The sequence below is a fragment of the Dendropsophus ebraccatus genome, chromosome 13 (assembly GCF_027789765.1).
Source record: "Dendropsophus ebraccatus isolate aDenEbr1 chromosome 13, aDenEbr1.pat, whole genome shotgun sequence".
Lineage (NCBI taxonomy): Eukaryota > Metazoa > Chordata > Amphibia > Anura > Hylidae > Dendropsophus > Dendropsophus ebraccatus.
The window spans coordinates 35,378,813-35,404,508 of record NC_091466.1 but is presented as its reverse complement, the minus strand read 5'-3'; the positions used below and the strand labels follow the sequence as shown (position 1 = coordinate 35,404,508).

Below are 25,696 nucleotides of genomic sequence, written 5' to 3'. Positions count from 1 at the left end.
TGGCTGAGTGGTCTGATAGCTCAGTCAGGCCGCTCCGGAGCTGCTGATGCTGTGCTGCTGGGCCAGGGAGAAGATGGAGCAGAGGAGAAGCCCTGCAAGGTAATGTATGGTGCTTCCCAAATCGTGGGTCGCCCGCCGCCCGCCGCACACATCGGCTGATCGTTTTCTCTATTCCAACGAGCGATAATCCGTCGAATCGGGCCGATTTAGCCGATTATCGCTCCCGTGGAATAGGCGCCTAAGACTATGTGATAGTTGGCTTATCCACAGGATACCCAATTGCCCCATTGATCAGCTGCTTGGTGCCCCACATTACACAGAGAATGGGGCTAAAGTTCTACACTGTTTATTGTATGGCGAAGGCACAGTGTAACTGCAGCTCAGCTCCTGTTCATGTTAATGGGAGCTGAGCTACAGTTACCGAACTGTTGATAGGCCAACAAACATATAGGGGGAAGTTTATCAAACATGGTGTAATGTGAAACTGGCTCAGTTGTCCCTAGCAACCAATCAGATTTCACCTTTCATTTTCCAAAGAGTCTGTGAGGAATGAAAAGTGGAATCTGATTGGTTGCTAGGGGCAACTGAGCCAGTTTCACTTTACACCATGTTTGATAAATCTCCCCCCTAGTCCTTAAAAACCACTTTAGGGTGCCTTCACACCTATCGGATCCGCAGTGGATTTCACGCTGCCTTGCACTGATTGGCTGAGCGGGACCAGAGTCGGGAGCCTGACATGCAGCCGCGTCGCCGAGCAGGTAATGTATGCTCTCGGCGGTCGGCTGCTGGGCTGCGGGCGGCAGGGGGTTAACGCACATACTCACAGCGGGATGTCAATCCCACTGCGAGTATGTGCTCTATAGGGGTGAATGGGACTGGATCCGCAGCAGATCTCGCTGTGAATCCACAGCATGAAATCCGCTGTTGATCCGGTAGGTGTGAAGGCACCCTTAAAAGCAGCATTAATATATTATATAATATAACTAAAACTTATTAGAACCAGATACTGAAACACGTTTTTTGTCTTTGTTTTTCTAACTGTAAATTTAAAGGGGTTTTCAGCGCTACAAAAACATGGCCACTTTCCCCCCTACTGTTGTCTCCAGTTCTGGTGTGGTTTGCAATTAAGCTCCATTTACTTCAATGGAACTGAGTTTCAAAACCCCACCCAAACTGGAGACAACAGTAGGGGGAAAGTGGCCATGTTTTTGTAGCGCTGGATAACCCCTTTAAGGTTTTGTGTGGCCTCCGAAGTTGGTAGACCTGCTGGATGTGGCAGGATGAGGTTTGTTGTCCTGCCATAGGTAGTAGAAGGTGCCCAGGATCCAGGCTACAGTCAGGATGGCGATGGCATTAGCCCTGATCCTTCTCATGCTTACTGCAGGCAGGATGATGGAGAGATATGCATGAATGGGGGAGGTGGGAGGCCACTGACACATTTATTGTCAGTTTCCAGCTGGGTCCAAAAAGATGTGCGACCTCTGAAAAGGGGGGTGACTTGTGTGAAAGGGGCATAGCTAGGGGCATCAAATTTTGGTGCATGTTTAAGCCAACTAATAGTCTAAACACTAAAACTAGGACAGATGCATGAGATTTATCAATCAGCCTGATACAATGTGATTAAGTCTGTCCTGCCAAGTTTGCAGTCTAGGAAATAGACATTATTAGTACAGACAGTGTTGTGGGCATGCTCTGTGACTTGTGCAGAGAGAGAGAGAGAGATAGAGAGGGGAGGGGCTCAGACAATTACCTATTAGTCTATCTATCTATCTATCTATCTATCTAGCACAGAAAAAAGCTGCACATCCAAAAAACAAAGGAGAGGGTGCTAGCGAAGAGAGTCCCTTGGCAGAGGATCCCAAACACATCTATCTATCTATCTATCTATCTATCTATCTATCTATCTATCTATCTATCTATCAAGACTGCTGATAAAGGAAGTGTTAGCATATTAGCATATCAGACTTAGCAGCCAGAATGAAAAATGCAAGATTTCAAGCTTATTTTATATTGGACTCCATTAAAATTCCATATGTAGACAAAACAGACTTGATAACTATCATGTTTCAGACCTTATAAAATTCCCCTATTCCATTCGGAATACTTTCAGTCAGAAATGCGTTTTTTGTTTTTTTTTTAGTGCAGCCCGATAATGCATGAAGACTTTTACTTTTGGTGGGAGTCTATGATCTGGGACCACCTGTGCCTTCAGAAGCAAATTGACACAGCATTCTATAATATGTAAGGACACCATTCAGTGCCATTTGGGGATGACTAATCTATACAATAGATTGGAATTGATTAAAAAGCAGTACTGTTGAAAAGGCTGCAAAAATTATATCTAAGGGCAGAAGTCCTAGAGCGCTGACAATAAGGTCTCCAGCACTCAATAGAGCAGGGGTAGGGAAACTTGGCCCTCCAGCTGTTGCAAAGCTACAACTCCCATCATGCCTGGGCAACCAAATCTTTGGCTCTCCAGGCATGATGGGAGTTGTAGTTTTGCAACAGCTGGAGAGCCAAGGTTCCCTACCGCTGCTATAGAGGGTTGCTGCTAATATTTCTTTTCATTTGTATAGGTCACTGTACATGACCACTATCGTCATTTTAGAAGATATAATCCTCCTTTACCACTGTTGTACTAATGTAAGTATAGTCTCCTTTTGGGAGTAAAAAATGTAAAAAGTAGAGCTATATAAATAATGGATGACAAATGGATATGGTTGACGTCAGTGTGAATTTGTTTTACCATCTAAAAAAAAAAAAAAGCAGATCCCGCCATAAGCAATACATACAAGCAGCAATGTGGTTCTGTATGTCTATACAAACATCCTGTGGACTTGTACAGTACGTCACCATGGAGGCAAGAGCATTATAGAATACTTTATCTATTGCACACATGTAAAAGCAACAAAAACAACTCAACATTGGTAACATGGAAACAGTAACAAGAAGGTGAATAAATCTAAATCAGCTATTAGATCTAAATATTCTCCATCAATGGTCCTGTGTTTCCCCAGCGGCTGCGACACTACCACTCCCAGCAGGCTATGACACCCAATTGCTGTATATTGGGAGCTGTAGTTCTGCAAGAGCTATAAATGTTCACTTATTATGGGAATACTAAGGGTTCATTACAATGAATGGATCCAGACGAGAAAAATACCATGTATCAGAATAATGTAATCCGTCTTGGGAGCGAGAATCGATACAAAATAGTTACTCGATTTTTCACGGACGAAGACCTGATCGGAGTGACATTACTCACTATCGGTCATCCTGTAAGGAAAATATTACAAGACTACCACCTCCTTAATATGTGGCCTGGCTGTCAAGGGGAATTGAGGAACGACAATAAGTTTTAGATATAAGAAGCCGTCAGGTCCATGATATACAGCGAGAAGTTACTCTGGGGAGGAGACTTTGTGTACCAGATATGGATGATGGAAGATCCAGCACCAGAATACATCTGCATGTCTAATATGCTGGTGAGATGGTACGGCTTACAGTATGGGAATTAGCCAGTGAAGGAATCCTAGTTGAGATACCATGGGACCAGTGGTCACCCCCTCCCCCTTGATGGGTATAGATGATAAGGTGCTGATACTTACAGCCCCAGGGCTGGTCCTGTCCTCTCTGTGCCCCTCCTGCCTCACCGCTGCCCGGCTTTTGCCCGGTGACCTGCTGGATGTGGCAGGATGAGGTTTGTTGTCCTGCCATAGGTAGTAGAAGGTGCCCAGGATCCAGGCTACAGTCAGGATGGCGATGGCATTAGCCCTGATCCTTCTCATGCTTACTGCAGGCAGGATGATGGAGAGATTTGTATGAATGGGGGAGGTGAGAGGCTGCCAGCTCCTTTACATTCTCGCCTAGCCTGTGCTGTATCTACCCCCTGTGATGTCCTCCTCCTCGCCTGCTGTTGCCTCCCTACAGCCTCCAGTCTCCCCCTCTCCCCTATATCCCTCTGTCTGCCTCTCTCTGCCTGTATCTCCCTCCCTTCCCTCTCCTCTCACTCAGCTGTTTGTTTTAGCTCAGTCCTGCAGAGAGTACATCTTCCTCAGGGTCCTAATGTCCACCCTGCCTGTCAAATGTAAATGCCACTCCACAACACACTGAACGCTCATCCATAGGGAATGCAAGTCAGGAAGGAAATTATGTCTTTTCTAGCCGTTACTTATTATATAATTTGATGACATTATTCTGTGGGCTTTGAATCCACACTATCATATATACAATGTTTTTCCTATGGGCGCCTATTTTTGTTTTTTCTTCTATACAGATTTAGGCTATGCTCCAACTTTGAGAATATCTCGCTATATAGATGGCCGCCAATAATGATCATGGTCTTTATTAGTGGTCGTCTATATACGGCCGTCTTTCCCCTATATGTTCTTGTCCTTTGTAATGCCTGAAGTAGTGGATCCACTGGACCGTCACCAGCGATGGCACTAACCTCACCAGGGAGCGGAGTCTAAGGGGCCGCTGGTTTTCACCAGAGCCCGCCGCAAGGCGGGATGGACTTGCTGCGGCAGGCGACCCCCAGGTCGCTACCCCTGGCTTGGTTGCTGGTGACGGCAGGCGAGGCGTGGCAGGAGCAGTAGGCAGGAGATAGTGCTGGCAGAGGTCTGTAGGCGTGACTGCAGGTGACAGGCTGAACACAGGAACTAAAGTGTAACGGGGAAGCAGGAATCAGGAACAAGGACTAGGGACCAGGTAGCGGACAGGAATCAGGAACAAGGACTAGGGAGCAGGTAGCGGATAGGAAACAGGAACAACAGGGGGCTGGGCCAAATGCTATGGGAAGCATGTAGAGGCTCCAACCCAAGGGACAGGGCAAGCTGGGATTTATAGGGAGTGACTGGAGCAATAACCAATTAAGGGCGGACTGGCCCTTTAAATCTCAGACAGCCGGCGCGCGCGCGCCCTAGGAGGCGGGGACGCGCGCGCCGGCCGGCACAGACAGAGACAGGAGCGGAGGAGAGGTGAGGCGCCCCCAGGGGCCGAACTAGCAGCAGCGCCGGATCCCTGCACAGGGACGCCGGCGGCTGCATGGGGCAGGAGGAGGTCGCGGCGGTGGCCCGGAACACGGGCCGCCGCCGCGGCCGTGACAGTACCCCCCCCCCCTTTGGACTCCCCCTTTTTCTTGCCTGCAGAAGGCGGCATCAGGCAAATCTTGGTATTCCGTCGGTAGGCCGGACAAAGGCTTGGCGGGCTCGGGTGACAACATAGAACGCTTAGGCTGAGGTGACCTCAGACACTGGTTGGAACAGTCCTGACCCCAACTGAGAATCTTCTCGGTTCTCCAGTCCAGTTTAGGGGCATGTAATTGCAGCCAAGGGAGTCCCAGGAGGATGGTGGAAGAAGAATGGGGCAGGACGTAGAAGGAGATCTTTTCCAGATGTGAAGTGCCCACCTGGAGGACTAGAGGTGCGGTCTAGTAGTGCACATGGTCGGTAAGAATCTCGCCCGTGACCGAGGAGATAGACAGGGGTCTGGCTAGTGGTGTCACGGGTAGCCGCCATCTCTGGACCAATGTAGCTGCAATAAAATTGCCTGCTGACCCAGAATCGAGAAAGGCAGTAGTTTGGTGAGTTTGTCCTGAGGGTGTCTGGATGGAAACTGGCACAGACAAACTTGGAGAGGTGGCATTCACACTCAGGGAGACCTCTCCCAACGGACCTAGGTGCTGGAGTTTCCCGGACGCTTGAGGACGTTGGGGACATCTCAGCCGAAAGTGATCCGAACCACCGCAGTAGAGGCAGAGATTCAGCTCCAGACGACGAAGTCTTTCATCAGGCGTCAGGTGAGCCCGTTCCACCTGCATAGGAATCTCAGGAGTCGACTGGGACTCCGGAACGTCAGGATACTGGAAGACCAGCGCCAGCTGGTGATGGCGATGGGACAGGCTTATTCTCCGTTCATGCCAGACCTCCTCCTCTCTCTCAGAAAAACGAGTATCGACCCTGGTGGCCAGTAGGATGAGTTCGTTCAGGCAGGTAGGTAGGTCTCGGGTGGAAAGCACGTCTCTCACCCGACTGGACAGACCCCTCTTGAAGGTGGCTATTAGAGCGGCCTCATTCCAGTCTAATTCTGCCGCCAGGGTGCGGAACTGGATGGCGTAGTCACCAACAGAGGAGCTCCCTTGAGAGAGGTTGAGGAGAGCAGTTTCAGCTGAAGAGGCACGGGCAGGTTCCTCAAAGACAGAGTGGAACTCGGCCAGGAAAATTCGGAGATTAGCAGCCACAGGATCATCACGGTCCCACAGTGGTGTGGCCCAGGCCAGAGCTCTTCCTTCCAATAGGCTGATGATGAAAGCCACTTTAGAGCGCTCGGTGGCAAACTGACTACTTAAAAGTTCAATATGCATGGTGCACTGAGTCAGGAATCCTCTGCACAACTTGGAGTCACCAGCGTATTTGCTTGGGAGAGCCAGTCGAAGTGTAGAAAAAGCAGCAGGAGGTGGTGTGCTCTGGGCTGTAGTATGCTGCTGTAAGGCGGCAGTGAGTTGCTGGATCTGCTGCGACTGTTGCTGGATTTGTTGCGCCTGTAGGGCGACCACTCGGGCTATGTCACGGATATCAGGCACCTCGCCGGGATCCATGGTTGGAGCCTACTGTAACGCCTGGAGTAGTGGATCCACTGGACCGTCACCAGCGATGGCACTAACCTCACCAGGGAGCGGAGTCTAAGGGGCCGCTGGTTTTCACCAGAGCCCGCCACAAGGCGGGATGGACTTGCTGCGGCAGGCGACCCCCAGGTCACTACCCCTGGCTTGGTTGCTGGTAACGGCAGGCGAGGCGTGGCAGGAGCAGTAGGCAGGAGATAGTGCTGGCAGAGGTCTGTAGGCGTGACTGCAGGTGACAGGCTGAACACAGGAACTAAAGTGTAACGGGGAAGCAGGAATCAGGAACAAGGACTAGGGACCAGGTAGCGGACAGAAATCAGGAACAAGGACTAGGGAGCAGGTAGCGGATAGGAAACAGGAACAACAGGGGGCTGGGCCAAACGCTATGGGAAGCATGTAGAGGCTCCAACCCAAGGGACAGGGCAAGCTGGGATTTATAGGGAGTGACTGGAGCAATAACCAATTAAGGGCGGACTGGCCCTTTAAATCTAAGACAGCCGGCGCGCGCGCGCCCTAGGAGGCGGGGACGCGCACGCCGGCCGGCACAGACAGAGACAGGAGCGGAGGAGAGGTGAGGCGCCCCCAGGGGCCGAACTAGCAGCAGCGCCGGATCCCTGCACAGGGACGCCGGCGGCTGCATGGGGCAGGAGGAGGTCACGGCGGTGGCCCGGAACACGGGACGCCGCCGCGGCCGTGACATCCTTATGGTAAAGGAATTGTGGTAGGATTCTCCCCTATTGTGATCTCTATGATCAGGGCAGGACAGGAAGGTTGTATTTGCACATTGCAGTCCATAAACGAATAAATCCAACTATGAAGAGGTTGACAGTCCAGTGTCACAAAGACAACACCCTTTAAAAATAAAATAAAATAAGATTTAAATATATATACCATAGATATATATATAACGATAAACAAACTGCAACTGAAGTTAAGCGCATATAATAAAAGGATCTGGCAGCTTTTAAATGCATGAGGGTAGCTGCGATTCCCGCTTCTGGGAGTTTGAATGGGGTCACATACTCGCAGTGAAATTTTCATTCCGCTGGGTGCATGTAAATGCCGGCGCCCTTAACCAGCCTCTGCCCTGATCATACTTTACCTGGTTTGTGCTCAGGCTGCATCTGAGGCTCCTGATTTCCATAGATCCACTTAGCCAATAAGTGCACGGCCCAGCCACAGTCACTGATTGGCTGGGCGGGACCTACAGGAATCGGGAGCCTCAGATGCAGCCAGAGCTTGGACCAGGCAAAGTATGCTCTCGGCGGCTGGTTAAGGGGGCCGACATTTACGTACTCGTAGTATGTAACCTCATGCAAACTCACAGAAGATTTCACTGTGGAACTCGCAGCGTGAAATTTGCTGTTATTCCCTACATGTGAAGCTACCTTTAAAGGGGTTGTGTCATAAGGAAATGACCTATCGTTAAAGAGGCCCTGTCACCACTCCTGGCCTCTCTGTTATAGCAAATACATGCAATGCCCATGAAATAACTTTCCTTTTTCATTTTATTATCTATGATAGAAAACAACCCTGAAATCTTGTAGTTTTCAGCCTGCCCACAAGTCCCAATATTTTTCTGAGACTTCCTGTTCTGTACAGATCCCTTTCCAGCTGTGTCTTTCCTATTATTACATAAAGGATGTGGGATCACTTCTTAAAAGGACCTGTGGTCAGTATAAAAATATATCTATATGTTATACTTTTTTGCCGTCTTTGCTGTTGGAAGTAGGGCACTGCTGTGATTTCCCATTATATGTATGGGCCATGAGTAATACAATCCATGGAGCTAGCAGCAACATGTTCAGGTGGCGTTCTCTCAGTATATTAGATCCTAAGTAAACTGCGGAGACGAGATCAAAGAAACCCACAGCACTTACCATCAAGTGATGAAGCTGTGATATGGAAACGATCATCAGCTGGGCATCAATTTATGGTGCGTGCTGTGGATTTCTTTGTACTTTCTATTGGCACCATTAGGTTAATATAACTTTTCGATTGCTTTCTTTCCCCTGTTTTTCTGAGGCAAATTAACAAAATACAGCAAATCTGGTGTGGTGTTTTCATTGTTATTTTCATAGCATTCATCATGTGGGATAAATAAAGAGATATTATTATAGTTCAGGTCATTACGGATGTGCTGATACCAAATATGTGTATGTCTTAATTTTTTATGTTTTGTATAATTATTATTTAGAAATAGGAAATTGTGTAGCATTTTTGTGGTGTGGTGTGTGTGTGAATATTTAATTAAAAAAAACAACTATACGTTTCCAAAACGTAAATTTTTACTTTTTATTAGCCCACAAAAGGACTTTGAGATGCAATCATCCTATCCCTAATATAATACACTAAGGTGTACTATCCTGTCAACAAGTAGGCATAACTGGGAGCCTTCATTGGGCTATGAAAATCCACCTGCATCCCAGTTATTGTGTCACCCCAGTGCTGATGGGATGACAAAAGCCCAGAACCCACTTAAATGCCACAATAAAAATTTGACCACAGCATCTAAGGGGTTAAAGGATCAAAGGTTTCTCTGCTCTTGATAAAGCAGGGGCCTTGCAACATACAAGTTCTTGTGATATTCTGCACAGGAGACCAGTGCCAGACTACTTCCTCCCAGCCAACAAAGGACGGATTAATTACGGGGTTAAAAAAAAAGTTAAAAAATATGACATTTGGCAAGGCACATTTGTGCAAAAATATACAACTTTTAGCTGTTCTGCTCCTCATTGCCCAGCAGCGCATATACAGTATAGAATAACGTCCGTAATTGATTTTAGCTGTCCAAATAATGAACATGCTCATTATTTCACACATTGTTTTTTTTTCACTCAAAATTATGACCATATTTTGATGTTTTTTTTCTTTAATACAGCATGTGTGAACATAACCTCACCTTTATCTACTGTATTTTCCTGCGTATAAGACTACTTTTTAGCCCCGGAAAATCTTCTCAAAAGTCAGGGGTCCTCTTATACACAGTGTCTCATCTTATAGGGCGGGTGCAGGGCCGTATTTACCACTAGGCACTAGGGTGCAGGGCAGCACCTTGCAGGGGGGCAGCACCAGGGACCAGGGGGAAGGAAATAACTTATTATTATTTTTGTAGTCTCCCACCTTGTCAGTAAATCCGGTGTCTTTTCGAGGGGGGGGCGATGGTGGTATTGGTCAGGTCTGGTATGGCGGTGTTATCCAGTCACAGTATGGTGGTATTGGTCAAGCCTGGTGTGGTGGTGCTATCCAGTCACAGTATGGTGGTATTGGTCAGGTCACAGGATTATTGGCCATTCGCCTATTGGTTATGACATGAGGGTCTAGTTATGGCTGCATGTGTTGTCGTACAGTTAATGTCGGAACGAGGCCTAAGACTGATCAGATATCAATATGATGTTCAGAAACTAGAAAATCATGATGATAATTGGGGCGACTTCAGGTTTGGTGCCTAGGCCAGCAGCAGCAGCTGTTAATACAGCCCTGGGTGGGTGCTAAAACTTCGGAACCGGACTGGAGAATCTGCGGTCACCGCATACAGTGGGGTGAGCTCAAAAATGACAGCATCCCGGCCTGTATGAAGGGCAGAGCAAGCTGCAGGCAACCGGGGTATGGAAAAAAGAGATACGGTATAGCGGCGCTCTGCCCGGTAAAACACACCTGTTTCATCTGTCCAACACCCCCCCTTGTATCCTACCGGTATTACTGTACCTCCTTCCCTGCCTCTCAGATCTCACTGTTGTTTGATGTTTTTTATTAATTTTTATTTTGTGTGTATTGGAAGAGGAGTAGTCTTATACGGCAAGTTTATCACAAACTCTATATTTTATCTGGAAAAGTTGGGAGTCTTCTTATACGCCCAGTCGCTTTATATGCCAGAAAATACAGTACATTACATTTACTAAAAGATGCAGAAAATTTATTAAAATTTTGCGCATTTTACTCCAGCATAGATTGGACTAAGTCCAATCATGTGATTCATAATTCATGTAATTTAAAAATGTTTCTGTGGGGTGGACTAAAAAAGGGTGGAAAAAAAAGCAATTTTAAAAAATGGCAAAATTGGCTCACAAATGCTGCAGCCAAATTTTAGCTGAAAGTTAAAAGGAAAATATGAAATGCCATGCTGACATGTCAAATAGCCATAAAAATGGCTGGCAGTTCATAGGCTTTTCACATTGTTTTTTTTAGCCCCCCCTCCCATAAATTGTTTCCGATTGATGCACACAACCAGGGCCGGGACAAGGAGTTTTGGTGCCTTAGGCAGAGAAGACAAATGGCGTCCCCCCCACCCCCCAGTATAGACTGTACACTATGCGGGGACAGCCAGTAGGCTATACTGTATGTGGGGGTCATGTATACTGTACCTGCTGACTGTAACAGGACCATGTATACCGTACCCCCTGACTGTAACAGGACCATGTATACTGTACCCCCTGAATGTAACAGGACCATGTATACTGTACCCCCTGACTGTAACAGAACCATGTATACTGTACCCCCTGAATGTAACAGGACATGTATACTGTACCCCCTGACTGTAACAGGACCATGTATACTGTACCCCCTGAATGTAACAGGACCATGTATACTGTACCCCCTGACTGTAACAGGACCATGTATACTGTACCCCCTGAATGTAACAGGACCATGTATACTGTACTCCCTGACTGTAACAGAACCATGTATACTGTACCCCCTGAATGTAACAGGACATGTATACTGTACCCCCTGACTGTAACAGGACCATGTATACTGTACCCCCTGACTGTAACAGGACCATGTATACTGTACCCCCTGAATGTAACAGGACCATGTATACTGTACCCCCTGACTGTAACAGGACCATGTATACTGTACCCCCTGACTGTAACAGGACCATGTATACTGTACCCCCTGAGTGTAACAGGACCATGTATACTATACCCACTGACTGTAACAGGACCGTGTATACTGTACCCCCTGACTGTAACAGGACCGTGTATACTGTACCCGCTGACTGTAACAGGACCATGTATACCGTACCCCCTGACTGTAACAGGACCATGTATACTGTACCCCCTGAGTGTAACAGGACCATGTATACTGTACCCACTGACTGTAACAGGACCATGTATACTGTACCCCCTGACTGTAACAGGACCGTGTAAACTGTACCCCTGACTGTTACAGGACCGTGTAAACTGTACCCCTGACTGTTACAGGACCGTGTATACTGTACCCCCTGACTGTAACAGGACCGTGTATACTGTACCCCCTGACTGTAACAGGACCATGTATACTGCACCCCCTGACTGTAACAGGACCATGTATACTGTACCCCCTGAGTGTAACAGGACCATGTATACTGTACCCCCTGAGTGTAACAGGACCATGTATACTATACCCACTGACTGTAACAGGACCGTGTATACTGTACCCCCTGACTGTAACAGGACCGTGTATACTGTACCCGCTGACTGTAACAGGACCATGTATACCGTACCCCCTGACTGTAACAGGACCATGTATACTGTACCCCCTGAGTGTAACAGGACCATGTATACTGTACCCACTGACTGTAACAGGACCATGTATACTGTACCCCCTGACTGTAACAGGACTGTGTAAACTGTACCCCTGACTGTAACAGGACCGTGTATACTGTACCCCCTGACTGTAACAGGACCGTGTATACTGTACCCCCTGACCGTAACAGGACCATGTATACTGTACCCTCTGACTGTAACAGGACATGTATACTGTACCCCCTGAGTGTAACAGGACCATGTATACTGTACCCCCTGACTGTAACAGGACCGTGTATACTGTACTCCCTGACTGTAACAGAACATGTATACTGTACCCCCTGAATGTAACAGGACCATGTATACTGTACCCCCTGACTGTAACAGGACCATGTATACTGTACCCCCTGACTGTAACAGAACATGTATGCTGTACCCCCTGAATGTAACAGGACCATGTATACTGTACCCACTGACTGTAACACACTGTGCCACCTGAATGTACTAGTGTCACACATGGCATCCTGAGAATATAGGTGTCACACACCAGGCCCCTTGGGTATAATGATGGCGCACATTGTGCTATAGGTATAACAGGAATATACAGCGTTACAGACTTCAGGAACAGAGAAAATTATGCACCACAGGAGCCTCCCCTATACCATGACCGCACAGCACCATATACACATCATATACTCATCCTGCCACATACGCCCCCCCCTATACCATGACAGCACAGTCACAGCGCCATATACACATCATATACTGATCCTGCCACATACGCCCCCCCTATACCATGACAGCACAGTCACAGCGCCATATACACATCATATACTGATCCTGCCTGACCCAGTACAAGGACCCAATACAATAAGGATATAAAGCACCAGTGTCAGGAGAATTAGCCTGTACATAATAAACACATGTGTTCACCAACCTGTGGGTCCCAAGCTGTGGCAGGACTACAACTCCTATCATGCTGTGACTGTTGTAGTTTTGGAGCAGCTGGTGACCCTCAGGTTGGGGAACAATATGGGAAGTGCTGTGTATAGAGGAGCAGTGCAGGGATATGGGGCAGTGTTATATGGGGCAGCCCTGTGACCTAGGTGACCTCCCTCTCCCAGCACTCCCAGCCTCCCTACACCTACAGGATGATGAGAGTCAGTCAGTGAACTCACCAGACAGCAGCCCCAGCAGTCGGCAGGGCCTCCAGCAATCAGATAGTGAGGAGATCACATGGTGAGGGGGGGGGGCGGAGCCTCTGTAGTCCGAATGAAAGGTCCTAGCAGGTCATTTTAGTAGGTCCTAGCTAGCAGGCCATCCTCAGGGCAGAGCAATGATCCTGCTCGGGGTGAGGGGATATTCACACTGTCTGCCCAGGAGGGGGAGAGAGTGGGAGCACATGAGGATGTTGAAGGTGAGCAGGGAGGGGCAGCACTCTGAGGCCACCAGGAGTACAGGAGCCTGTAGTACATTTTTTTTTTTTGGAGATTCAAATTGCGCCTCCTGTAACTCACCACTAGATGGCGCCCTAGGCCATCGCCTACCCTGGCCTACCCTGGCCTACCCTTTGTCCCGGCCCTGCACACAACATACATTAACATCAGAATAAAGCCAAAGGAGTAATGACATTTAATGACATATAACTACCTGAATGACATCACCACAGAATGTAAGGCAATGGCTTGCCAATGTAATTGAACAGAACAAATTTACTTAAAGAAGGACTTGTAGTCGGAGTCAGAAAATCAGCATGAACAATTTGTAGATGAAGCACCAAAGCTAAGCTAATGGTTGAAGGGGTACTCCAGCGGGGGGGCGGGGGATGGGGGCACTTTTTTTGCTGGGACAGAGGCGGGATCCGTTTCAAGTCCGCTCAGATCCCGCCTTTGTCCCAGCAAAAAAGCCCCCCCCCCCGCGGGATTACCTTCACTGACTGGCTGAGCGGACCTGAGACGTCACGTCTCGGGCCCACGTCAGACACCAGCAATCGGCCGGGAACCAGGCACCGGAGCGCCGTGATGTGGGACCCACCGCTGGAGTACCCCTTTAAAGATAAGCATCTAACTTGCTGTTATGTCCCTATGGGGGAACTGATGATGAAGGTCATTTTCTTACCTCGATCCCCGGAACTGTTTTCGGGAACTTCGTAGTTTATTAGATACGTAAATGAGGCGGGGTGGGGCTGCCCTGCCAGTCTTGCCCTTTTAATGAAAATTGGGGCAGCGCTCTGCAGTGACTTCACTCCGGCGCTCTTCACTGTGGAGTGCCCGATGAAGATTCATTATTAGGGCGGGCAGGCTGGCCAGGGCATTTCATTACCAGTGGCTGAAGAAGTTGGATGCAGCCCTAAGGCTGTCTGGAAAACATGGATACAGCCATAAGTTGTATTCATGTTTTCGAGGATTCCCTAGAGCTGCTTCCAAATTCTTTAGTCACCGGTAATCAAATGCAGAGCATTCGGGTGTAGATGAACCCAAATATGCTCGAGAACGAGGTGTGCTCGTCTCTACTCTTCAAAGGTCTGCATCCTGTCTGCAGGCATTCAACCCTTAGCTGTGCACTATAACAGGACCCTGATAAGTATCCCTGGTTAAATTTCACTTGAACTTCACACGGTCAATCATCTCTATCCATGTAGCCCCATAGACTTGTAATAGAGTTGCCTAGATAGAGAGTTGTGCAAGTCGGAAAGTAAAATTCGTTACTGCGCACCTCTCTTGGTTTTTTTCTGATTGGTCGGGATGTCAGCACTGAGCCCCCATTGAGTCCCTGTGACATGTAAAAAGTTTTGTTAATGACAGTCCCCATTAAAATGATTACACACAGTGGCTTTTGTTTTCCTGTGAAAGCCTTATGTTTTTAAAGTACTCTTGGTGCTCTTGAGTTATCCCCAGACATCCTTGTAGTCAAGAAATTTCAATACCAACAGGTCCTGACTTTGAAGACCCTTATTCAACAAGTTAAGGGAAAAAATACCCTATGATTTTCCCACGGGCTCCTGTTCTTGCAGAATGCATGAAACAACTGCACAGATACCCCTCAAGTAGGTACAAACTAATGGTACTTTTACACAGAACGTTTTTTTGTTCGAATTTGCGCGATAACAATCTAATTCGAACGATAGTCGTACGTGTAAACGCAGCGAACGATCAAACGACGAGCGAGAAATCGTTCATTTTGATTTTTCAACATGTTCTCAAATTATCGTTAGTCGTTCGCAAAATATTCGCAGATCGTTCAATGTAAACAGTCTTTCAACGATTTCACCTATGTGTGAGATAGGCTTAAACAATCGCAAAACGATCGCATAACGATTTTCCGTACGATGTATTGTTCCGTCTGACCACAAATTCCCTGTGGAAAAGAAGTCCTAACTCCCGGCCACTGCAGTGACATCATCCCACTGGTCTGTATTAGCATTTAGGAGTCAGGATGAAAGATGGAGCAGCAGCACCACACAGGAAGCCTTTCTTTCCCTGTGAAACCTCAATGTGTGGCGGCACTAGGTCAGACAACAATGCACACTGCTGCTTCTTCAGTACAATGCCCAGCAGGCAGCAGGTCAGTTATATTGGCATTTAATACTTTTAATTAGGGCATCTTAGCATTGAAGAAACCTAAAGAGGGCAATAAATGGCGAACTGGCACATAATCTGCTTTACTATTCGTCTGTTCAGTGCCCCATTCTGCCTCTTATTTCTTTAAGAGTAAGCGGCCTATTCCACGGAGCGATAATCTGCCCGATTTGCCCGATAGAGAAAACGATCAGCCGATGATCGTGTCATCGGCTGATCGTTTATTTAGGTGCAAACCTAAAATAATCAGGCACCAACCGCGCATCGCTACGTGGAATAGCTGATAGGCAGAGGCGTAGCTACCGCGGTCGCGGCGGTCGCCACCGCGACCAGGCCCGCCACGAAGGGGGGCCTGCGAGGCCCTCCCGATCAATCACTCTTGTGACCGCAAGCATTGTTTTGCTTCCGGTCACAAGAGTCCGACTCCGTCTACCCCCGGCTGCTGCGCGCAGCGCCGCGCAGCAGCCGGGGACAGAATGAAGGAGTGAGGATCGACGTGGGAGCGCGTTGTCAGGTGAGTTAAGTTTTGTTTTGTTTTTTTATCAGCCTGCAGGGTGGGGGGGAAAGAGGGGGGCATCTATGAGGGTGGGGGGAAAGAGGGGGGCATCTATGGGGGTGGGGGAAAAGAGGGGGCATCTATGGGGGTGGGGGAAAAGAGGGGGCATCTATGAGGGTGGGGGAAAGAGGGGGCATCTATGAGGGTGGGGGGAAGAGAGGGCCATCTATGAGGGTGGGGGGCATCTATAAGGGTGGGGGAAGGAGGGGGGCATCTATGAGGGTGGGGGGAAAGAGGGGGGGCATCTATGAAGGTGGGGGGGAAAGAGGGGGGCATCTATAAGGGTGGGGGGGAAAGAGGGGGGCATCTATGAGGGTGGGGGGAAAGAGGGGGCCATCTATGAGGGTGGGGGGAAGGAGGGGGGCATCTATGAGGGTGGGGGGAAAGAGGGGGCATCTATGAGGGTGAAGGGAAAGAGGGGGGCATCTATGAGGGTGGGGGGAAAGAGGGGGCCATCTATGAGGGTGGGGGGAAGGAGGGGGGCATCTATGAGGGTGGGGGGAAAGAGGGGGGCATCTATGAGGGTGGGGGGAAAGAGGGGGGCATCTATGAGGGTGGGGGAAAGAGGGGGGCATCTATGAGGGTGGGGGGAAAGAGGGGGGGCATCTATGAGGGTGGGGGGAAGGAGGGGGGCATCTATGAGGGTTGGGGGAAAGAGGGGGCCATCTATGAGGGTGGGGGGAAGAGGGGGGCATCTATGAGGGTGGGGGGAAGAGGGGGCGGCATCTATGAGGGTGGGGGGAAAGAGGGACCATCTATAAGGGAGGGGGAAAGGGGACCATCTATAAGGGAGGGTGGGGGGAGAGGGGGCCATCTATAAGGGAGGGTGAGGAGAGAGGGGGCCATCTATAAGGGAGGGTGGGGGGAGAGGGGACCATCCATAAGGGAGGATGAGGAGAGAGGGGGCCATCTATAAGGAGGGGGGGAGAGGAGGCCATCTATAAGGAGGGGGGAGAGGAGGCCATCTATAAGGGAGGAGGTAGAGGAGGCCATCTATAAGGGAGGGGGTAGAGGAGGCCATCTATAAGGGAGGGGGTAGAGGGGGCCATCTATATGGAGGGGGGAGAGGAGGCCATCTATAAGGGAGGGTGGGGGAGAGGGGGCCATCTATAAGGAGGGCAACATGGGGGGAGAGGGGCCATCTATTTGGGGGAGCAACATAGGGGGAGAGGGAATACACAGAGGGGGGCATATATTATTAGGGGGTCACATAGAGCCAGGGCTACCCACTAAATGAGGGTGTAAAGGGGCCAATACAGATGTGCAGTGTGTAGAGAGATGAGGATGGTGCCAGTGTGAGGAGCCTAATATGTCTGTCTGGCAGATTCCGTGGATTCGTGGCTCAGAGAAGTTCTCATAACGGCCCAGGACGAATGGAGAAGATGAAAAGGAAAGAACTCCGATCAGAGAAGACGTCTCCTGTGAGTCACCTGATATAACTGCACTGTAATGTATATGGTGTATAGAACCTGTGTAGAGCTGGGGCCACCTCTATATAACTGGATGAGGTGATTTAGTATACTGTATTTGGTCAGTAACAATATGGTGGTGATGGTAGTGGCTGTGGTGTGGCGGTAACATTTCCTTCCTATATACCGGTATTACTGGTAATATTGGTCTCAGTATACAGGATTTGGTCGGTAACAGTATGGCGGTAATATGTACGGTGATAATACTTTCTCTTCCAATATGCTGGTGTTATTGGTAATATCTGTCTTATATATATATATACACACACACACCAATAGCATCACTTGGTCGTGAAAGGAGGGGGTGGGCCCAAGTTGGCCTCTCGCACCAGGGCCCAGGAGACATTAGCTACGCCCCTGCTGATAGGGGATACCCTAGAAGATTGTTACAGATATGTAAAACACGGGTAAAAAATTTGAACAGAGAAGACTTGTTGAAACCTTAACACACTGATGATAAGGGGGAACGCATATTACTTGTCAGCACTTATTCACATGTATCTAGAAAAATCAATCAGATTACCATGAAACATTGGTACATTGTCCAGTAACAACATGGCAATGTACCTGAGTTTCAAGTACCTCCTCTATTTTCATATAGGAGATCAAGTAATTTTGTGACAGAATTGTTTCTACTGATGTAAGCTCTTACCCATGCGGGGTATGTGTTAATTGTAGATACATGATCAAAGCAAAAAAATTCATTCATCCGGTAACAGAAAAAGAATATGAGATTTCACAATATTTTACATGTAATTCAGATTGGGTAATATACGCATTAACATGTCCTTGTGACAAAATATATGTGGGTGAGACTACGCTAGATGTGAAGACACGGATCACCTAACATCAATATAGTATTAGGCTATATTCACACGGCGTATCAGACCGGCCGTTCCGTGACCCCGGCCGGGTCACGGAACGCCCGGTCTGTGCCCGGATCAGCGTGCGCCCGCCCACATCAGAGCTTTCCATAGCCCACAGTAAAGCGAGCGGCCGGAGCTGCTCGCTTCACTGTGTGCACTGACAGGTCTTTCTTTGGCCGGAATTCACTGAATTCCGTCCGCAGAAAACTGACCTGTCAGTTTTTTCCGGTGGCGTATGGGATCCCGGCCGGAGCATATACAATGTGTGTACACTGCGGCCGGGATCCCATTGCAAATAAGGCTTTGTTCCACACCGCAAAACTACGGCCGTAGTTCTGCAGCCAGAACTACGGCCGTAGTTTTACGTTATGTAAACATAGCCTTAGAAAGGGTAAATTGGACTTACCTGTGTCAAAACATTTTGTGGAGGCAGGACATAGTGAGAGAGATCTGAAGTTCATTGTATTGGATCGTATTTCTATACCTAAAAGAGGGGGTAAGAGAAAAATGTTATTATTGCGTAAAGAACTGCTCTGGATTCATGAGCTGCACTCCCTGGCACCACAGGGGTTAAATGTGGAGTATAACGTAAATAACCTTATGCTTAAGTAAATATTCACATTGAGAGTGCACACGGTCCTCCTGTTCGCATTGACAAAGTGATGGAATGAGTAATAACAAACTCACATATAAACAAATGAATGTAAATCATGTAATATATAAACTTGTATATACTAATGAGTTTTCTTCTTTCATAGATCTTTAATCATTATATGACTGTGAAACAGAAGGCAACTCCACCTACATGCTGGAAATCAAGCCGATGCAAGAAAACCACTTACCGTATAGGTGCCTTAGTGATTGTTTACATGCAGCGTCTTTCCTGTGATTTATCCGTACCTGGAGAGGTAACACTGGGGGGTGGATCCCGATATCCACGGGTGGGCTCCGCATTCTTTGGGTCTATGTGGTTCCTGCTGGTGATTTCTTGCTGCTGGTTCCTGCTGATTTTTTTTCACTAACTGAGTGCTGCGGAGTATTTTTCTCTTTGTGAACTGATCCTTGGTCTGGGATTCGTCTGCTGGCACCTACATACGGCTTTCTGGGAAAGCTGTGAGACCTCTATCATACTGACTACAAGATGCTGGAAAGCTGTGAGACCTCTATTATTCTGACTACAAGATACTGGGAAAGCCGGTGACCTCCATCATACTGACTACAATATGCTGGAAAGCTGTGAGACCTCTATCATACTGACTACAAGATACTGGGAAAGCTGTGAGACCTCTATCATACTGACTACAAGATACTGGGAAAGCTGTGAGACCTATATCATACTGACTACAATATGCTGGAAAGCTGTGAGACCTCTATCATACTGACTACAATATGCTGGAAAGCTGTGAGACCTCTATCATACTGACTACAGGATGCTGGAAAGCTGTGAGACCTCTATCATACTGACTACAAGATACTGGGAAAGCTGGTGACCTCCATCATACTGACTACTGACTACAAGATGCTGGAAAGCTGTGAGACCTCTATCATACTGACTACAAGATACTGGGAAAGCTGTGAGACCTCTATCATACTGACTACAAGATACTGGGAAAGCTGTGAGACCTCTATCATACTGACTACAATATGCTGGAAAGCTGTGAGACCTCTATCATACTGACTACAAGATACTGGGAAAGCTAGGTGACCTCCATCATACTGAGTATAAGATACTGTATCAGCACCACAGCAGACACATCGCGGCTTCAGCACATACAGGATAACAGAGCACACAAACTCCCGCCATAACAGAGAGCCCGTCATCATCAACGGCACTGCGTGACCTCCATGTCTATCATCAGGCCTCGGAGATCGAAGCTCCTGGTGACCAATCAGTGAGCGCTCAGTATCGCCCCCTCCTGTCCCCCCGGGGAACCGTCCTGGCTGCTTGGTGCCTCAGCTCCTGGGAGCCACCTCTGCCGTACAGGAAGATGACCCCACACTGACAGAGATTAACGTCAAATCTGTGGATTAAATGGAGAGTCACCAAGGGGTCACGAGTGACTGCAGCAAAGACTCCTGAGGTCAGTAGGGAATTAAAGGGATTATTGAATGAAAAGTCTTGGAACTTTCTAATAGTTGCGGTTCTTTCCTGTATATCTGCTGTCTGTCAGGGAAAAGAGTATACGTACACACCTAGGACTCCTCACAGCTGCGGCATGGTGTGGCTTATTGCACACAGGATGGCGCTGTAGCAAACCCAGCTGTGAGAAACATTACAAGATTTCATTTAATTTGCTTAAAAATAAACAGCGCCGCTCCAGGTTGTTTGTGGTATTGCAGCTCAGCCCCAGAGAAGAGACTGGAGGGAGCTGCAATACCTGGTGTCACATATGCACAGGGGTGGCGCTGTGTGCTGGAGGAAAGCAGCCATGTTTCTGTAATCCTGTGCAATCCTCCTAATGTCTGAGATTTCCAACCACATCAGTGTCCACATAAAATTATGGAGGCCGCTAAGGTGGAGATACTGATGGGAGTCTGAAAGGAGACAGGAGGGGGCACAGAGGATGTCATGGTGAGGGGGACCCACATAATGTCATGGTGGCACAGCAAGGAGAGTGCACTCTGTGCACTCTGGAAGGAGAGAGTCCGTAGCCGGAACTGTCTTCAGGAGTGCCCCAAACCAACCACTGTGCATGGAGGGTGAGCGGCCAGCTAGGGGGGCGCTCTGGCAGACAGACAGAACATCTGTCTGCTAGAGCAGTTAAATGTGCAGCTTACTGTCTGCCACAGCATGCCCCAGCGGGCCAGAAGTGATGCTTCCTGTCCAACCGCACAGGTCGCACACCCCAAAGGCCGGCCCTGCTGCCAACATGCCTCTCTGACCACTGCTCAGTCCACTTGGGTAATCTGAAGGAATTAGCCCCAGGGCCTGTATTACTGAATCTTTTACTCTGTCATCTCTTCAGCATTAGACGGAACTTTATAGCCATGAGTACAGGTTATTTTCTTCTATCTACAGTCATGGCCAAAAGTTTTGAGAATGACACAAATATTATAATTTCACATGTTCTGCTGCCCTCTGGATTTTATGTGTGTTTGTCAGATGTTTTTATCACATACAAAAATATAATTGCAATCATATTATGAGTAACAAAAGCTTATATTGACAGTTAGAATGAGTTAATGCAGCAAGTCAATATTTGCAGTGTTGACCCTTCTTCTTCAGGACCTCTGCAATTCTCCCTGGCATGCTCTCAATAAACTTCTGGACCAAATCCTGACTGATAGCAGTCCATTCTTGCATAATCAATGCTTGCATTTTGTCAGAATTTGTTGGTTTTTGTTTGTCCACCCGTCTCTTGATGATTAAGATCTTGGGAGTTTCCAGGCCATGGACCCAAAATCTCTATGTTTTGTTCCCTGAGCCATTTAGTTATCACCTTTGCTTTATGGCAAGGTGCTCCATCATGCTGGAAAAGGCATTGTTGATGGCCAAACTGCTCTTGGACGGTTGGGAGAAGTTGCTCTTGGAGGACATACTGGTACCATTTTTTATTCATGGCTGTGTTTTTAGGCAAGACTGTGAGAGAGACTATTCCCTTGGCTGAGAAGAAGCAACCCCACACATGAATGGTTTCAGGATGCTTTACAGTTGGCATGAGACAAGACTGGTGGTAGCGCTCACCTCGTCTTCTCCGAATAAGCTGTTTTCCAGATGTCCCAAACAATCGGAAAGGGGGATTCATCAGAGAAAATGACTTTACCTCAGTCCTCAGCAGTCCACTCCCTGTACCTTTTGCAGAATATTAGTCTGTCCCTGATGTTTTTTCCTGGAGAGAAGTGGCTTCTTTTCTGCCCTCCTTGAGACCAGGCCTTGCTCCAAGAGTCAAAACTTTTGGCCATGACTGTACAAGTCATACAACCTTGTCAAAGTTGAGTTTCCACGACAGAATTCTGTATTACTAGACAGACCCCTTCAGGCAGCCCCCTACCCTCCTGTATAAGTCATCTACTAAAACCTAACCAAAAGACTTAAGGCCCTATTCCACAGAAAGATTATCGTTCGTATTCGGCCGATATCGGCCGCTACGGACGATAATCGTCCCGTGGAATAGAGTGCAACGATCAGCCGACATCGTTCATGTTGGCTGATCGTTGCAGTCGCTTGTTTTTCAACATGTTGAAAAACAAGCGACTCATATAGCAGCGATCTGCTGCTGTCGCTCCATTGAATAGGAGCGTCGGCAGCAGACGCTGCTATATCCTATGGGCTGCCCGAACGATCAGCGATCCCCCGGGCAGCCCCCCCCCCCCGCAGCTCTCCGCCGCCCCCTCCCGCACTTACCCGCTCGCTGCAGCCGCGTTGAATAGCGGCGGCAGCGAGCGGGGAACGAGGAGCAAACGAGCGCTGCGTTTGCTCCTCTAAGCGACCGGTGTAATAGGCCCATTACTCAGCTAAAGTATTGCCTACCAAAAGTCTAAAACTGCTTACTAGTCCCAGTGCCAGTTGTCGGCACCCTGCTGATCAGTGGCTAATTACCTATCCTGTGGATAAGTAATCAGTCTTTTTTGCACCTTAAATTTTCAGCCGTAAAATAGAGTAGATGTAAAAAGTGGATGTAACCTTGAAATGAGGGCAAAAGTTAAGATAAAATAAGTGTAAGTGCTGCTTTTCCAAAGACTATAATAAAACACATCATTATTATTATTAGATTACAAAAATTGCTATACCTCTACCTATACCCGGATTTTTGTTTTCTTTTTAGAAAAATATGAACCCAGCCACAATGAAAAGTAGGGAGCACCAAAGGTCAATTTCGCATGGGGTACCATGCAACCTAAGGCCAGTCCTGTGGAAGTCATTAAAGTCATCCACTACCTACCTATTTTTTTTTTTTTTTCATTGTGGCTAGTGTCACATGAAAATGAGCAGCTGTAGGTTGTCTTTAGTGCAGAAACCATATTAGAATTTGATACCTGGTTTAGCACATAATGCCACAAAAAATGGGTGTGAAGTGTATAGATCTCAGTGCCCAAAATGAACAGACAGTTTTCATGATTCCCATGTCCAATGTAAGGCCTACAATTTTTTTTTTCATCAAGTTGCACTTATGGGAGTCTACAGTCTGCCAAAGCAGACAAGAGTTTACTTGTGATGTGCTGTCTGGAATACATATTACTTTCCTGTACAATGTGTTCTAAAACTTGAGCTGCAATAAAAAAAAATAAAAATAAATAAGTGGTAAAAATTACTATCATTGGGATTAGGGATGGTCCGAACCTGCCGAGGTTCGGGTTGGTATGAACTCGGACTCTCGGCAATGATTCCCGCTGTCTTAAAACTCTGTGGAGAGGGTGGATAAAGCGGGAGGACTGCCTGGAAAACTGGCATACAGCCTATGGCTGTGGCTGTATCCCAGTTTTCAAGGCGGTCCTCCCGCTGTATCCACCCTCTCCACGGAGGTTTAAGAAAGCGGGAATCATTGCAGAGAGTCCGGGTCTGGGATTTTTGCCATAAGTATCAGTGTATTGCTTATACTTGTCTGTACCCATGTAAAGAGCCTGTGCAGGCTAGGTTATCAACCGGGCAAAGATGGAGTTTGTCCTGCCAATAAGATATAACGTCCGTCCTTAATATTGTATTTCACGACAGCAATAATTGGTGCCTGAGCAACACTGTGGTCTTCGATAAGTCAAGGTGTTCTGATTAGCTTTCTGATTCCTTTCAGATGTTTCAGTTCTCCTCATTCCACTTCTTCCTGACTCCTGTATACCATGTATACTGGCTCTTTTGTGCGTGACCCAGATTGCTGGCCCTGAACTTGTCCTCCCTCATTCATCTCTCTTGTATGTGCCCCAACCGCTATCGCATACCAGGACCACTCATGGGAAGTGACCTAGTACCATCTACGAGCGAGCTCCAGCTTCTACATCCTAGAGCAGGAAAAAAGGTCGACTACATTCCTGAGCATGGGTTAAAGCCAAACTGGTTGGGTATCTTATCTCAACTGTGCCCGCATTGGAAGCTCAATGGCATGGGTTTCTTGGGCCAAGCAGCCTTATATCATCAAGTACCAGATAGAATGATGTATAAAACGCCACCACTGGACCCTGGAGCATTGGAAACATTTGCTGTAGTGAGACAAATCAAACTTCTCTGTCTGTTTGATGGATGAGTCTGGGTTTGGTGATTGCTAGGAGCACCTTACCTGTCTGACTGTATTATGCCAACTGTAATGTTTGGTGGAGTAGGAATAATGCTATGGGGTTGGTTATTTAGATGTTGACCTAGTCTGTAAGTTCTGCCCTCTTCTGTTCCAGCATGACAGTGCCCCAGTACACACAGCATGGTCTATAAAGATATGGTTGCGTAGAAGAACTTGACCACAAAGAGCCTTGACCTCAACCCCATCCAACACCAAGGAGCAAAGGCTAACTTGCCTGGTTAACACCTGTCTGATAACCCCTGTCCAGGGCTGAAAGTGCCTACAATGGGCATGTGAGCCAGAGAAGGCACCCCTGTGGTAACCCAGGGGTGCTAGTTGGACCTTGCAGGGGCAGGTGTTGCAGTAATACTACAGCACTTGTCACGGGGCTCTAAGTGGTATATGCCCTCCCTGGGTTCCAGCATATGTGTAGGTGTAGCCACTGGTGTCCCTTGCAGTGTAGTGTGATTAAGTACACACATAGTACAGATCGCTTAACCAGATGAACAGCGTTAAGGCCCTATTCCACGGGTCGTTTAGAGGAGCAATATCGTTCGTATTCGGCCGATAACGGCCGCTACGAACGATATTCGTCCCGTGGAATAGAGTGCAACGATCAGCCGACATCGTTCATGTCGGCTGATCGTTGCAGTCGCTTGTTTTTCAACATGTTGAAAAACAAGCGACTGATATAGCAGCGATCTGCTGCCGTCGCTCCGTTGAATAGGACCGTCGGCAGCAGATGCTGCTATATCCTATGGGCTGCCCCCCCAGCAGCTCCCCGCCGCCCCTCCCGCACTCACCCGCTCGCTGACGCCGCGTTGAATAGCGGCGGCAGCGAGCGGGGAACGAGGAGCAAACGAGCGCTAATAGCGCTCGTTTGCTCCTACAAACG

At 48.0% G+C, this 25,696-nt stretch overlaps 1 protein-coding gene across 1 annotated transcript in view; it reads right to left on the bottom strand.

The window, feature by feature from the left end:
* The window catches only part of GALNT16 (polypeptide N-acetylgalactosaminyltransferase 16), a 106,925-nt gene extending 102,946 nt beyond the window's left edge, over nt 1-3,979 (bottom strand). Inside the window, exon 1 of the mRNA XM_069950338.1 lies at nt 3,609-3,979. Within this exon, the coding sequence (XP_069806439.1) occupies nt 3,609-3,788 (180 nt within the window). The 5' untranslated portion in view covers nt 3,789-3,979. The remainder of the gene's footprint in view (nt 1-3,608) is intronic.
* Nucleotides 3,980-25,696: the final 21,717 nt, after the last annotated feature.